The sequence below is a fragment of the Aedes aegypti genome, chromosome 2, assembly GCF_002204515.2.
Source record: "Aedes aegypti strain LVP_AGWG chromosome 2, AaegL5.0 Primary Assembly, whole genome shotgun sequence".
In the NCBI taxonomy this organism is placed as follows: domain Eukaryota; kingdom Metazoa; phylum Arthropoda; class Insecta; order Diptera; family Culicidae; genus Aedes; species Aedes aegypti.
Genome location: NC_035108.1, coordinates 389,991,872 through 390,006,749, shown reverse-complemented (window position 1 = coordinate 390,006,749; position 14,878 = coordinate 389,991,872). Strand labels below are relative to the sequence as shown.

The window sequence follows — 14,878 nt, the reverse complement described above, 5'->3', positions numbered from 1 at the left end:
TTATCAAGTTCTTGCTCCAGCAATCGGCATTTGTAGTTTCAATCTGTTACATCTCATCCAATCGAATTAGCTGGCTTTTACTCACTCTTCCTTCCATCGGACACAAAACGTGTTCCTCCGCAAATAGAGTATCAAATAATGAATCTCTTTCTTAATGTAACAAATGCACTATTCACAAAGTCTAAACCGTAATAATACGTAAATGAACATCTGCCGATTGTGTTTTCACCTGCCGAATCGAAAAATACTGCGGAACCAAGTCGGTTTGGCAAAAGTGAAATGTCAGACAAAAAAATAACGATTTATCTGAAAATATAAAGGCCCTGCTCAGAAATTGTCTTTAGCAAATTTATTCATCTTGTGTAAATCCACAATTTTGATGAAAACATATTCTTCCTCTTCTGTACCGTTAAGCCACTGCACTGTGTTTTATTTTCTCGATTTCGTGCGCTTTTTGAATAGCGTCCAAACCGTTGATTTTAGCGATATAGTTTGTTCGGAGAAGTTTCTTGGTATATTAAAGCGCAACTTTTGACGGAAAAAGTTTTGAGATCAACCCACATGAGATAGAAAAACTATTTTTTCAAAACATTTAGATAGACATATGGTGTCTTCGGCAAAGTTGTACAATTGGCTATTTGAAACAGCTTTGTCGAGGACACGATTATTCTATCCCTTATACCTTTTAAGATAAATGCCGTTGTATGTGAATGACCCCTAAAAATCATATTTTTGTCATAACTTTTTTCCTCTATAACTGGCTTCGGCGCAAAATGGCACAGACAACTCTTTCAAATAATGAAAGTACCATATCTCCTCTTTCGGCATTTGTTAAAAACTTTTGCATGGGTTTTGCTATCAAACAAATAAGCGTTATTAAAACGAATTCGACTGATAATTCTTTTACTTTAAGAGATAGAGAGGTGCGATGTTCAGCAAAAACACGCGTTTTAAGATGTTTAACAACTTTGTAGAAGACATGAAAAATGGTTAAAAATATTGTAAAAGATTTTACGAATTTTTTAACATAAAGTACACAAATTTGTATGAAAAAACTCGTTTAAAATCATTTTTGTTTATAACTTTTTACTTAAATTTTTAACATTTTTCATGTCTTCTACAAAGTTGTTAAACATCTTAAAACGCGTGTTTTTGCTGAACATTGTAACTATCTTTCTATTAAAGTAAAAGAATTATGAGTCGAATTCGTTTTAAGGCTAAGTAGCCCGTCATTCGTTTTGGCAACAATGATGACTTTTCAGCTTGCATATCAAAGTGATAAAACTCAGTCTTGATAGTTTATGTTGACTTGAAAAAGTATCACTGTGCACGCTTACATGCATAAAGTATGCTGATACTTTTTCAGCTGTGTCAGTGCAAAACCAACTGATTTTCTTTGATTCGAAATCGTGAGATGAATTAGCAACAATCATCAACGACACGTACAAATTTCAATGACGGCCTACTTCGCCTTAATAAGGCTTATTTCTCGAAAACTTATTCATACAGACTCAAGTCAAAAAAGTATACAAACTTACTTTATCGATCCTACGTGTTAAGCAGGCGGGATTCTACACGTACCACTCTGTACCAACTCAACTTTTCACTTTTAGAACGTTTAATTTCCGGATTTACAGAACGACGAAAGTAACATTTTCAACATTCGCAACCTAACCACTACTTTCGCCGCCCCGCTGTATGGAGAGACAAAGTGACTTAACCACGAATCAAAACAAAACACTACTTGAGCCGATTTTACACTGGTAGAAAAACGTCGAAAGTAACTGAATGAAACGGCTTATCATTTTCTTATAATTATGTTTGTGTGAAATAATAGAAACTACCTAGTTTTTGAACGTGAGCTGAGTGTATGCAAAATTTGAGCGAAGTACACGGCAAAAAAATGTAAAAAAAGTGATTCATTTTAAAACAGTTTTAGAAGATAGATTGTGATTTTTCCTAATTAATTTTCTCAAAACCGTATAAAAGTTACTTACGTCGATTTGAAAAAGTAATCTAGATTTGTTTGATAGTAAAAACCCATGCGAAGACGCAAATTACCAATTCTACAACTTTGTCGAAGACACCATATGTCTATCTAAGTGTTTTGAAAAAATAGTTTTTCTATCTCACTGCTAGGTGGATTGATCACAAAACTTTTTTCGTCAAAAGTTGCGCTTTAATATACCAAGAAACTTCTCCAAACAAACTATTTCGCTAAAATCAACGTATGGGCGCTATTCAAGAAGCGCATGAAATCGAGAAAATAAAACACAGTGCACTGTAACCATTGTTTAAGTATATAATGCACATCGCATTGCTCCATTTCCATTGATAGGTAATGAAATGTTTGTTTTAATTCCTCACAGATTGATGGAAAAAATCGAATGTAATGAAAAGGTCCCGCTTTTAACACCCTTCATAGAGACTTACATCTCAGCGTGTCTTTTATCAAACATAATCGATTTGATTTCTGAGGAATCAAATCGGTACTACTAATATTTGCAACGTCCTTGCATCCTTGTTTCGCTTTTAGATTAGCCCTTAAAAATATAAGAAAAAGTTAGTACTCATGATTGTTATCCTGGCTTCAATTGTAGTCTCGGGACTGGCAAACTCGGAGTCTTCAACCATCTGCTAGTTAAAATATATTGAATTTCAAAAACTGTTGCCAATAACAACGACTTTGTACTGCGAATGGTAATTATGGTAAATAATTCAGATCTAACGCACTAAAGCTGACAATTTGTATGGAAAACCGAAAAAGTTGCAAATGTTTTGTCCTATACTGTATATTTAAAACTTCCCAACAAACATGCGTATTAACAATGTTTCAAACCTTCATTCACCAGATATCTCTGAAGCGCGCACGTGATAACATCTCTCCAACGCTGGAAGGCGACGAAACCATGGAATCCACTCCAATGGCCCAGAAAGATTCCCCTCCGTCGAAAATGCTGAATGCAGTCGAAAGCACCTCACTGGACGATGGGACTAGCACGGCTCAACAGCGTCTGGGAAAATCAACGAAGATCTCCGGCAGTGCGAATGGTTTGCGGATTACGAAAACTGTTAGAAACCGGTCTGGGGCAGCCGTTAACAAGTACAAATCCTGTCTAAAGGCTGCACCGACGAGTGCTTCAGCTATTGTTGCTTCCGGTGGATCGGTCGCTCACATTGTCGGCCGGAAGTCGGTTTCGCCTCCTCTGCTCAAACCTTTGGCCGGTTCTACCTCACCGACTCCGTCCGGTATGTCAACGGGAACCAGTGGTGGCGAATCGGTCCATACCCAGGATCTCGATACGGAAACCATTGGGCACTCGGATGTGGGTGAAGACGATGATTTGGATGCCGAGTGCGAAGGCGAGGAGGACGATCTGATCGACGAGCTCGGCGACGATGACGAAGTGCTGAATGGCTCGATAACGGACTCCGAGGACAACTACCAAACCCATTTGGCAGCATACCAGGCGCGTACGAAATCATGCTCAACTTCGCCCTCGCCCTCGCTGGTCAGGGGACCGGTCACGTCGATTGGGTGCGTTCTAGGGGGCTGCCCACCGGAAGGTCCACTGACGCCTAGCTTGTTTCCTCATGTGCCACCCTACATAACGTTTTCCACCCACGAGGAGAAGGGTCCTCCCATGCCGCCTGCCATTCACAAAGTGCTCAAATGGAAAATGACGCTGATTACGCCGATTGTCGTGCGGAAGGTGTTGATCAATAGCGGGTTTCGGCTGCTGAAAAGTGAGTATTCTTTCAGTTTGGGGTTTTCCGGGAATGTATGAATTATTACACGCAAGTGATTTTTTAAAAGTTTACGATCAAAATGCATTGGTAACTCTAACAATTTGTAACAAAGGTCTACGTTTCAGTTTCATTGTTTTCTAATATTTTCAAGACAAAAAATAGCGTTTATATGATTATGCTAAATGGTTAGATCAATCTAAGTGCAAAACAATACAACTTCTCTGTAGGATAAAATTTAATGATCGGTGTTGATAACTTGGTTTTGCGCAAAAAATTCTTCAACAATTCAACAAATTCTTACAAAAATTGATGCGTGGGAGCTTGGCGAAATTTCCGAAGAATTTCATGAATAATAGTGGAAACATCCCTGGAACAATTGAATGTGTGCAACGTTTGAGTCTTTTTAAAAAATCATTTCGTAAATTCATGAGTATCTAAAATACGGATAGGATTTATACCTGACCCTTCCCCAGGTTTTACAGGAATTTCTTATTGCTTCATGATTTTTTTTAGTGCTTACTCTACGGATTCTTCCAGAAATACATTCAACAACACATATTGAGATTACCCAAAAAATCCTCTAGTAGGTCTCCAGTGATTTGTACACAAATTCCCCTCGATGATTCTCGGAATGCTTATTGTGATACTACATTCCCCGAAAACCGTCCTCCAGAATGTACCTTTTCAAACAGAATGAACCATTCCCCAGAAAACTCGTCAAAAAAACCAGTGGAGCTCTGAAGCTACCATGGGAAAGAGATGGTTTTCAAACAATTGAAATACATATAGCTTTCTGGGGAATGGTTCATTCTAGGGAACGGAATTCTGGATAATAGATTTCGGAGAAATGGTTTCCTGTGGAGTGTTATAGAATCGTTGCAAAAGAGATCTCCCAGTATTTGCTCCAGGGATTCTACTGGTAATCATCGACCGATTTTTTTCATTTGATTCCTACAGAAATTCTTCCAGAAAAACGTTCAAGAAAGAGTACACGCTAAGCCTACTCAACGTGTTAAAACTACACAGAATGAGGCAACCAATGCAGGACTGGCTGGCTGAGTGAAAATTCTGTGTAATTCGCACTCATGCTATGTGTAACCGATGTGTTGGCCATTGGTAGGATACGAAGTTTTCCGGGATTTTTTCAGGCGAAAAGTCGGAAAATGGTCGCAAATGTGAAAGTTTTTTCCCCATTTGCTTCCGCTTCGGCTATTCGAATGAAAAAATCTCTGAAAACTTGAAAATTTGAAGCGAATTCCGCATTCCAAGCGTTCCTCCTCTGTGCGCATTTCAGTCATTCGGTTTGTTTACCACCGTTTGCACAAAACTGTGTACAGCCCCCTTTGCACAGAATCTGTGCTGCATGAAGAGAGGCTGATTTTGTGTACTCGGCACTCATTTTTGAGCGTGGCAAGTTTAGCCTGTACTAGAACTAGAAGTTCTCCAGAGAGTTTTTGCATTTTGTTTTGTTTGTTCTTTACAGCAGTTCTATAACGCAAGAGTTCCTTAAGTACAGGCTGATAGTGATAGTGATTTCGACCTGATCATTAAAAAGTCACTAAAAAGCCACTATTCTCGTGATCTGATGATGAAGAAACTAAAAGCTGGATCAACTTTCAAAATCAAATAGCAAGAAACAGGCATTAATTGATCGAAAGACGAACATAGTGTGATTTGGAAATCAAAATGTCAAGAAAGATAGAGATTCCTGGCTTACTTTCTGTAAGAATTTTGTAACAATCGAGTGAAGATTTCCAAAGAATTTTAGCACATTTTGATATGTCTATTTAAAAATTTAGCATATTTTGATGACTGCAAAATGTGAAATACTTTTCGTTGGGTAAATTTTTCGAAGAAGGTTTGGACAAAACTCAAGGAAGTGTTTTATCCTGGCCAAGGCATTCGAATAATTTTTGATGAAAATCAGATCCAATGTCTAACAGGCCTGATGAATGGATTGCTAGTGAATATTTTGCAGTACCAGCTATAGAAGGAAACATAAACCTACCTTCTGAAGGAACATCAACATAACTCCTCCAGAAAGTAAGCCAGAGACTGTTTGGAACAACGACCAAACAATTTGAAGAGTTTGTCAGGAACTTATCTGGACTTCAAATGTGTGAAGTCATTTTGATAGAAATAATTTAGAAATAACACTGAACAGAGAGATTCTGTAAAAAAGACGATTCCAATTGTTTACTATTTTGTTCATTTATTGAAACAATCAATTGAAATGTAAGTATTTTATGTAGGTACGCATGCTATCATTTTTTGATTACTAATGCACAATATCCATTTATTATTTTTAAATTCTAGGTTGTTATGAATTCCTTTAGTACATCGTGAAATAAATCTACATTTTTTTGAATAAAACTTGACTACCATCGAAAACTTTCCCTCGAATTGTTTCACAAATTAGTCCAAAAATACTTAAGTGATTTGTTTCGTACCTCTAGGACATTAGAAAAATCTTCAATGAATTTTGGCCAACATGTTCTTCATGAACAGGAATGTCCATAAAAATTCTATGACCAATTGGATTTGATAGATTACGAGTTCTCGCGTAAAAATTGAAAGGGCTAATCCTCAGATCGTTGATTCTGAGAAAATTAGATTCTATGGAATAAAATTGGACATTTTACTGGAAAACTGCGGAATTTCTTGAGACATTTCTGGAAGAAATCTAAAATAATCCCTGAAGCCATTTTTGAGAAGATAAATGAAAAACATTAATGTGTATTTGGATAAAAATCTTTTAAGATATCCTTGGATGAAATCCTCAAAAAACTTCGGGAGTTAAACCTTAAGGAAACTTCGATAATTCCATTTCAAAAATCCGGGAGTGATACCTGGCATAATGTCACGAATAATTTCTAAAGAAATTGTTGGAGGTGCCCAGTGAAAAAAGTCTGCACGAATTCTTTTAGGAATTTTCATGATTTTTTTTTTACAAAACTACTCTTGGAGTATTCTCTGGTTTTCGCCTGGTCTCCTTTTTTATTCCTGATTGTTTTTTTTTTTGTTCCCTGATCTCGTTCAAATCCCTTTTCCGGACATGAAGTCTCAAGCTTCTGTCTTTTTGACACATAATTGCACGTTTATGAAAGTTTTTTCAAATGACCCTCACTTTTTACGTAATTATAATTTATGCTAAATGACTCAGAACCCATTGTTATTTAAAAAGAGTAAAACTTGAAATAAATAATTGTATGACTCATCAATGGCCCGTCATGATAATTTTATCCTTCTCCTCACAGAAACCAACGATTGGATCGGAATTTGGGGCAAGCATATGAAAAGTCCCTGCTTCAAGACGCTGCGTCCGTACCAGAAGTTCAACCACCTGCCCGGAAGCTTCCAGATTGGCCGGAAAGATCGCGTCTGGCGCAATCTGCAAACCCTGATGAACCGGCACGGCAAAAAGGAGTTCGGCTTCATGCCCCGCACGTACATCATACCTCAGGATCTGAAAATTCTGCGCCAAATGTGGCCCAGATATAGTCAACGGAATGCCAAATGGATTATCAAACCACCGGCGTCGGCTCGAGGAACTGGAATCAAAGTGGTAAACCGATGGTCGCAGATTCCCAAGCGGAAACCCCTCATTGTGCAACGTTACGTCGACCGTCCCCTGCTCATCAACGGTAGCAAATTCGACCTGCGGTTGTACGTTCTGGTAACGTCGATAAACCCTCTTCGGGTTTACATGCATACCGACGGGTTGGCACGATTCGCCTCGGTCAAGTACAGCGAAAAGTCCGATACCCTCAGTGATCGCTATATGCATTTAACCAACTACAGTATTAACAAGCTGTCGAACAACTACAACGCCAACGAAGATGCCGATGCCTGCCAGGGCCACAAGTGGACCATCAAATCGCTGTGGTCCTACTTTGCCGAGCAGGGAATAAACACCGATCGACTGTGGGGAGCACTGCGAAACCTAGTGTTGCGAACGATCCTCGCCGGCGAAGGACCCATCTACGCCATGTCCAAGCTGAATGTCGCCAGCAGATATAACTGCTACGAGCTGTTCGGAATTGACGTGTTACTAGACTCGGAATTGGTTCCCTGGCTGTTGGAGGTGAACATCTCTCCGTCGTTGCACTCCGCCTCAACGCTGGACGCCCACGTCAAGGGACCGCTGGTCAAAGCTTTGTTGAACTCGGTCATGTATCAGGTATGTGATAGAATTGAGTGACAATTTTCAGGAAAGCTCTAATCATTGGTTTTCTATTTACCTTAGGTGCCACCAAGGATAGCGATGGCTGAACAAAAGGAAATTTTAGCTGAACAAGGCCTACAAGGTCCACTTTGCTATGACAAACGGATATATGTGACCGCACTATCCAAGGCGGAAAGACTGAAACATAATCAATACATTCAGAAGGATATGGCCAGAGATGAGGTAAATTTGAAAAGATATGACTATGAACGCTGGTATATTCATGAACGTTTTCTCATTTCAGTACCTAAGTAACATCTTGGAAGAGTTGACTCCGGACGACGTACGTTGTCTGCTGTTAACCGAAGATGAACTAGCCAGAAGTGCCCCGCTAGAGCGTATCCTGCCAGCACCCAACAGCCATCGATACGTTTGCTTTACCGAACACCCTCGGTATTACAATCGGTTGCTGGACGCGTGGGAACACCGGTACTGCAACAATCGAGCCGAAGGTATTGCCCTGCTGCAATCTTTGTGCCAACAGAAGATTCACCTTCAGGTACCGCCCAGTACATTTAAAAAGGTAAGCAATTTTCAATCTTGTCACCATTCTTCGGTTCTAGCGATCCTTCATCGATACTCCTATCGATTGAAGATCGCTATCTGCAAAAGCAATCCACTCGAACAACTCTCAAAACCATTCATAACACTTTAAGCATGAAGAAACCAATAGCATCAAGCATCAGAAAGGAACACAATCAAATTCAAGCGCACAAGCCCTACTCAAGAACAGAAATACACCTCCAAAGCACACTGAATCTCACGTGAAAACATGTAAAGCTCTGCTGCAAAAGCATTCTCGCACAAAAAATCATTCTCAAGCGGTCGTTTCCAAATCTGAAAATGAGCACAATCCTGGTTCCCTTCTTCACCAATCGAAGATTCCTGCCCAACTGAAATCCTACTAAACACCTCCAGTTACAAGCAGTTACAAATTACTGATAATACTCTATTTTGCAGAATTTATTTTGTACATAACTTTACAAACTTGTTGCCTCTCTTTTTAGCCCAAATAGCTTTTACTCTAAATTTTAATAACCAGTTTCTTCAAATTCTCTACCGATTAACTATTGTTCTTACATTATGTTATTTATTAAACGAAAAAACTCACGTTTGCGTCCGTGATGTTTTTAAAATTCTTGTACAAAAAAAAACCCACAACTTTCGTTGAAAATCACCCCACCCAATCGGTCATATTCAAGGATTTCTGGGAAGCCTTTCGCGCGGCATACTGGCGTTGTCGAACGATACGGGGTCGTAAGTGCACTTATAAGTTTCTCATCTAAACAATGATAGCTTTTCGAAAAAAAAACTAGAACTTGTCTTATTTCTTTTTGTGTTGACTTCAAATGAAGATCCCTCGAGTAATACATATTATTATTCGCGACCCTGTTTAAGTAACTGCTAATGGAGTTTTTTTTATTGGAATTCGTTCGTTTTAATGGGACATTAGACTGTTTTACCAGATGAAAACGTTATTGCAAGCTAGCAGTTGAAGGTTTTTAAAGCTTATTTATACGTAGATTTTAATAGTATGTAGAGTAAAGTTATTTATATAATATATGATTAGTAAAGAGAAACTCGTATTGTAAAAGCCATTTCATATTGAATCATTGTTAAGATGACTTTTGGACTCTTCAAACTAATACTGCTGTGAAGCAATACTTGATATTTTTCAACGTTACCGCTACTACAAATTTTTACTCGAAAATGTCTATACCATTGAGACGTTTTCCCACGCCAATATGAATATGACGCAAGCAACTCTGACAGGGCTCGTAACCGGTCTCTTTTTAGAGACTGGTATTATTTTAATGCAGCTCCGTAACGCTACGGAAATTGTCTCCAACTTTCTTGAACAAGCTTCAGTCCAAAACAAAAACGGCGAGACAAGCCATCGATTTGGCTCTCTCGATACTCTCGAATGAAATAAGATGGCTGAATCGATTGGTAGCGACTGAGGCTCTGCAGCTCGCGGCAGTTGGCGGCCCAAATTGTTTCACGATTCTCTCATGTTTTTCTGCAAGAAAACCTCCAGGGTGGTCTTTTCAGCAGTAATTTAACAATTGTTCATATGATTGGAATTGGGTTTTGAGCAAAAAATAAGCTTAAAAGGAAAAATGAGGAAAAAACTTTGCATTTGGATAAATGGATAATAAAATAAAGGAAATATCACAATACAGGCAATTAAATATTTTGTAGTATGGGATTCCGTGAGGTTGAGCATCTATTCCAAAACTTGGGCAACAGACGTCCAAACCAGTTATTGACCAGCCTGAAAAATAAGAGACTCGCATAAATTTTAAAATAGCATCAAAATCATAAATCAATCAAGTCAACGCCATAATTGTGCGTATTTTTGAAAATTCCTCATAAATTTCGAATGCCTATTTCTAAATGTGGATTATGTGTAAAGTAATACAAAATATAAGAATATAAGACAAATATAATTATATTCTTATACACAAATATATATATATATATATATATATATATATATATATATATATATATATATATATATATATATATATATATATATATATATATATATATATATATATATAAGGGGCCTTCCTTAGCCGAGTGGTTAGAGTCCGCGGCTACAAAGCAAAGCCATGCTGAAGGTGTCTGGGTTCGATTCCCGGTCGGTCCAGGATCTTTTCGCAATGGAAATTTCCTTGACATCCCTGGGCATAGAGTATCATCGTACCTGCCACACGATATACGAATGCAAAAATGGCAACTTTGGCATAGAAAGCTCTCAGTTAATAACTGTGGAAGTGCTCATAAGAACAGTTGAGAAGCAGGCTTTGTCCCGGAGGGGACGTTAATGCCAAGAAGAAGAAGAACAAATATATAAATAACAAATATAAGAAATATTTCTAAATTTGTAAAATGTTTAAACAAAATGCGCGAAACTAAGCAATTTACTGACAAACAGCACTAAACAATAGGTGTTTTAGAGTTTTGGCAGAAATTCAAATTCAATTTTCGATTCTTTCCTTTTGTATAAAGTTTTGTACATTTCATCTACTTTCATCTACAATACTACCTACGAATAGTACCATTGCAAAAACACTTTTAGGCTGTTCCTATAGGCCGTTATTCCACGTTACTTAGAGCAGTTTTCTGTTTCGAACCATTACTTTATGTTCCGAGAAAAAGGAAATGTACAGTTCATGTATTGTAAAAACTTAATCCCAAGTGAGTAAATTTGTTTCTCCTTCTTTATCTTTCTGCTGGAATAATCTGAAAGGCAATCGACGAAATCATCGAAACGCTAAACAAACGGGGAGACCACGACTTCTTTAGAGCTATGTAGTCTGATTACAGTTAGTTATACCTTAGATATATCCATTTCCCGATTATAACGTCCTGGCGTGTGATAAGTGTAGCCGTAAAGAGGTAAAGGTAGCTAGGAAATTTAGATTTTTCCTGAAAATCGATCGTTCAAATTCGTTTGTGTTCCATTCGTGGTAGTCATACTTAGCATCCGAGGATGTATAGCATTTCCCTACGAAAATTAACCCCAAAGTCCCATGCGCCCTAAAACCTGTGACCTGTACCTGTACCAGCCATATCGTTCCTTCCATACTGCACTCATAGAATGGTAACTCATCTAGCGCTCATTCAGACCTCCCCGCATAGCTGCATTACCCCATTATCATGGATGCGAGTAGTTGTTCTTCCCGGCCCTACCCATCCATGGCACCGAATTAGCCAGCTTTATCGCGAACGATACATTCTCATTCTTGATGTTGTAATTGATTTGTGTCATGGTGGTTGCGTTCCAACCTCATTAAACCCCACCCTTCGAAGGAATAATCTCCTTACTTTAGCACTCTAAATCATTTCATAAAACTTCGAGGACCCTAATAACTCTTTTTTGACTTTCATCCAATCAACGTGCTCCGATAGGACTCCAACAATAGACAGCTACCCGACATTAGCAGCAGCAGTAGTATAAACAACGAAAACGCCTCCCAGGACAGTGGCATCCAGTCGGATCCGGCCAGCTCGGAACTTCAGTCGCAAGAATCTGGCTCTGCATTCCAATCGCAAGAGTCGATCGATCAAATCGGCGAAGAAGTGGCGCTGCCGAAAAAGTCGGCGCCTACGGATGATGCAATGGAGTTGGAAAAGGAACATTCGCAGCATCTTCGATCGAATGATGATGAGAGCGACAATATCCGACTTAGCGACAAAATCAAACTGATCCTGGATGACGCGTTGTTACTGAAGCAGCAGCAATGCGGTGATACCGAAAATGCCATTATTGTACAGCAGTGATGTAAGTAGTTTCCTAGTTTCGATTTACCTACCTACTTATGATTCTTCGTATCAAAGAGCGCAACCTGGAGAAAGCGGAAAAGTTGCGCGTTTATGCGGAAATTGATTTTTCCCGTGCGTCAGATTCTGGGACGCAACTCTTTTTCTACTTAGGGAAATTACAGTTCTTAGCGGGTTTGTGTTAACAAGACTGATCCGATGTGTTCTTCAACAATACAAAACAAAAAACCGGAAGCGTGTGAAAAAATAGTCTTAACCAGACTACTCGAAGCATAGATGAGTAGACGTAGCTTTAACAACGCAGATTGCTGGTGTAATAGATATAATGACAACATCCCAGTTTAGTCCCTTTGTAACAGCCCAAATATCAAAGTTTAGAGTCACGACAAGTAAAAAGCACTAATTGATTTTTCCCTTTCAAGAAATACTCCTTCATTAGTTTGTAGTAAAATACATACAAAACTTGTACGCATAATTTTCGTCCAGACGCGCACGATTGGTCAACTGTGATTCTCATTATTAAAGTGGTTAGTGTTCTCAAAATTTTAGTTCCACCACGTTAAGGCAAAAGGGGAACGTTAACGGTTGCATATACGAAAAGTAATTCGAAGTAAAGACGACTACCTACTTCCAGTTAGTTTCACACTCATTCTAGCTCATATATTCCTCTCACGTAAGGGGAAATCCTCTCTGACTGGAGAAACCCCCATCTCCAGCGTGAACATCTTCATAGTGTCCCCGATACGGGCAGTGATTACGACAGGCGGGGCCAGTCTGGCAAAAACATACACATACTTTCAAATACTTGCGATAGTTAAAAAAATGAACCGGCAAAACTAAGATTCTAATTATAGGATTAAGCCAAAAAGAGGAAAGAAAATAGACGAGAAATAAAAGCAGTCGTTTAGTAAATGATGCCAATGCGAGTGCCAGTGGTTTTGATCCGAACTATCCATTTAGTAATTATGTGCTGTTTAGAAAGTTAACTACTGTTGAGTTTGACTTGTGACCTTTCTCATTGCTGCATTTCGGGCAATAAAAAAGCGGGCTCTCTTGCTAAGGTAGGCACTGAAGAAGGTAATACTTTACGAGCGTTCGATGAAATTTTCCATTAGAAATACCGAACAAGGGATAGATAGAATAGATGGTTGTTTCCGATGTTCCCACAACGACCAAAGAGGTTGGACTGAAGTATTACATGAGTGTAATATGTTACCTATCTATATGATCATGCTTTCCGTATGTAGCCCTCTGATAACACCCTCTGCGTTTGCAGCGTAACTTACTTGAGCAGTTCCGGATCATCGATGATTGCCGCTTTTAAGACAACACTCGGGAATTGATACCTACGGCTCGTGGTACCATATTTGAAACGAATGATTTCGCGACTTCTAACAGCTATTGTCTCGTCATCCTCGCTATTTCTTACCTTTCAGAAGACAGGTAGCAGGTCTCATTTTAGAGACTTGGTCACCGTTGTATTAAGACAGTCACTAAAGTCTCTGTCTTATTCAAAATGCTCCCTTAAATCCATTTTTCCTTCTGCTTCTAACAAAGGATGTTTTCATTGTGGTTTATTATCTTTATTGCTAACAAGATATCAAAATTCCATTAAGGTATTTACACTGTCACAAAGTTATCGCTTAAGAGCGTTCTGTTCTTCTAGATGATCTACCACTGGACCATTCCGATCGGTAGCTTCGACCGGAATGCTTTGACTCAGACACAGACCGGAATCGGCTGCGACTCTCCTCCGAAGCCGTGCGGGACCTCGATCGACGGTAGCTTTTCACCGAACGAGACTTCGACTGATACCCACGAGAACGACTGCGAGATCTCGACCGCGATCGTGAGTCGAAACCGATGTTACTTCTGCTTCCACTGCGTGATCGACCACGATCTTCATACAGCCGTATGTATGTTCCGTTGAGCTCGGTGTCGTCAAACATTTTCAACACCCGTTTCATGTCGTATCGGCTGGCAAACTCCACTACTCCTTCGTTCATTCGGTCCCGATGAGCATCCGCAAAGGTTATATTCCGCATATGGGCCTTAAGATCCCGCCAATCGATGCGGGACGATAAATTCTCCACAATCAAACGATGATAGGTTCTCTGCGGAGGTTTCGGACGATTACTTGATCCGCCGAATCGAGGCGGTCTCTTGGTGCCCTCAACCACGATCCTCTGGCCCAGCAACTTTGCACCGTTCATCTGGTAAATGGCATCTTCTGCATCCCGGTCGTGTATTGTGCGGTAGGTTTCCTGCATACACTCGACTGTCCATTTTTTTTTAGGTACTCCGTGCACTTGGCCACTACTATGCCGATTATCATATCGTTACAGAATCTATTTATATCTTTATTGCTATTTCACTCATACCGAGCAGGTAGATGAGAGAGCTACCGTGGGTCCAATCCATATCCATATAGCCGTTGTCCATTGGTGTGCGGTGGTTCATTTTGCCATGTTTCAGTGTCGTGTGAGGCAACAGCCTACAAAGAGGGTCAGTTTGTCTCAGTCACCATCCGATACTGACGGAGGATGGATGTGTTTCCCCAATACACGGTCCTTCGTGCGGCGTCTTCTGGTGACTGGACGGAGTGTTTTA

At 39.5% G+C, this 14,878-nt stretch overlaps 2 protein-coding genes across 8 annotated transcripts in view; one reads left to right on the top strand and one right to left on the bottom strand.

The window, feature by feature from the left end:
- LOC5572804 (tubulin polyglutamylase TTLL4) overlaps nt 1–13,183 on the top strand; it is a 144,747-nt gene extending 131,564 nt beyond the window's left edge. For 4 of the 7 annotated variants that reach the window (XM_021847000.1, XM_021847002.1, XM_021846999.1 and 1 more), the window contains exons 3-7: nt 2,853–3,747; nt 7,008–7,930; nt 7,997–8,158; nt 8,220–8,498; nt 11,897–13,081. In XM_021847000.1, coding sequence (XP_021702692.1) covers nt 2,853–3,747; nt 7,008–7,930; nt 7,997–8,158; nt 8,220–8,498; nt 11,897–12,268 — 2,631 coding nt within the window. In that variant the 3' untranslated portion in view covers nt 12,269–13,081. Of the gene's footprint in view, nt 1–2,852; nt 3,748–7,007; nt 7,931–7,996; nt 8,159–8,219; nt 8,499–11,896 lie in introns of all 7 variants that reach the window. The other 3 variants (XM_021846997.1, XM_021846995.1, XM_021846998.1) reach the window with 3 other exon arrangements.
- Nucleotides 13,184–13,911: 728 nt separating this feature from the next.
- On the bottom strand, nt 13,912–14,481 carry LOC5572803 (serine-arginine protein 55). The gene has a single exon (XM_001654154.2). It carries the CDS (start codon nt 14,479–14,481, stop codon nt 13,912–13,914), a length of 570 nt encoding a protein of 189 aa, XP_001654204.2.
- Nucleotides 14,482–14,878: the final 397 nt, after the last annotated feature.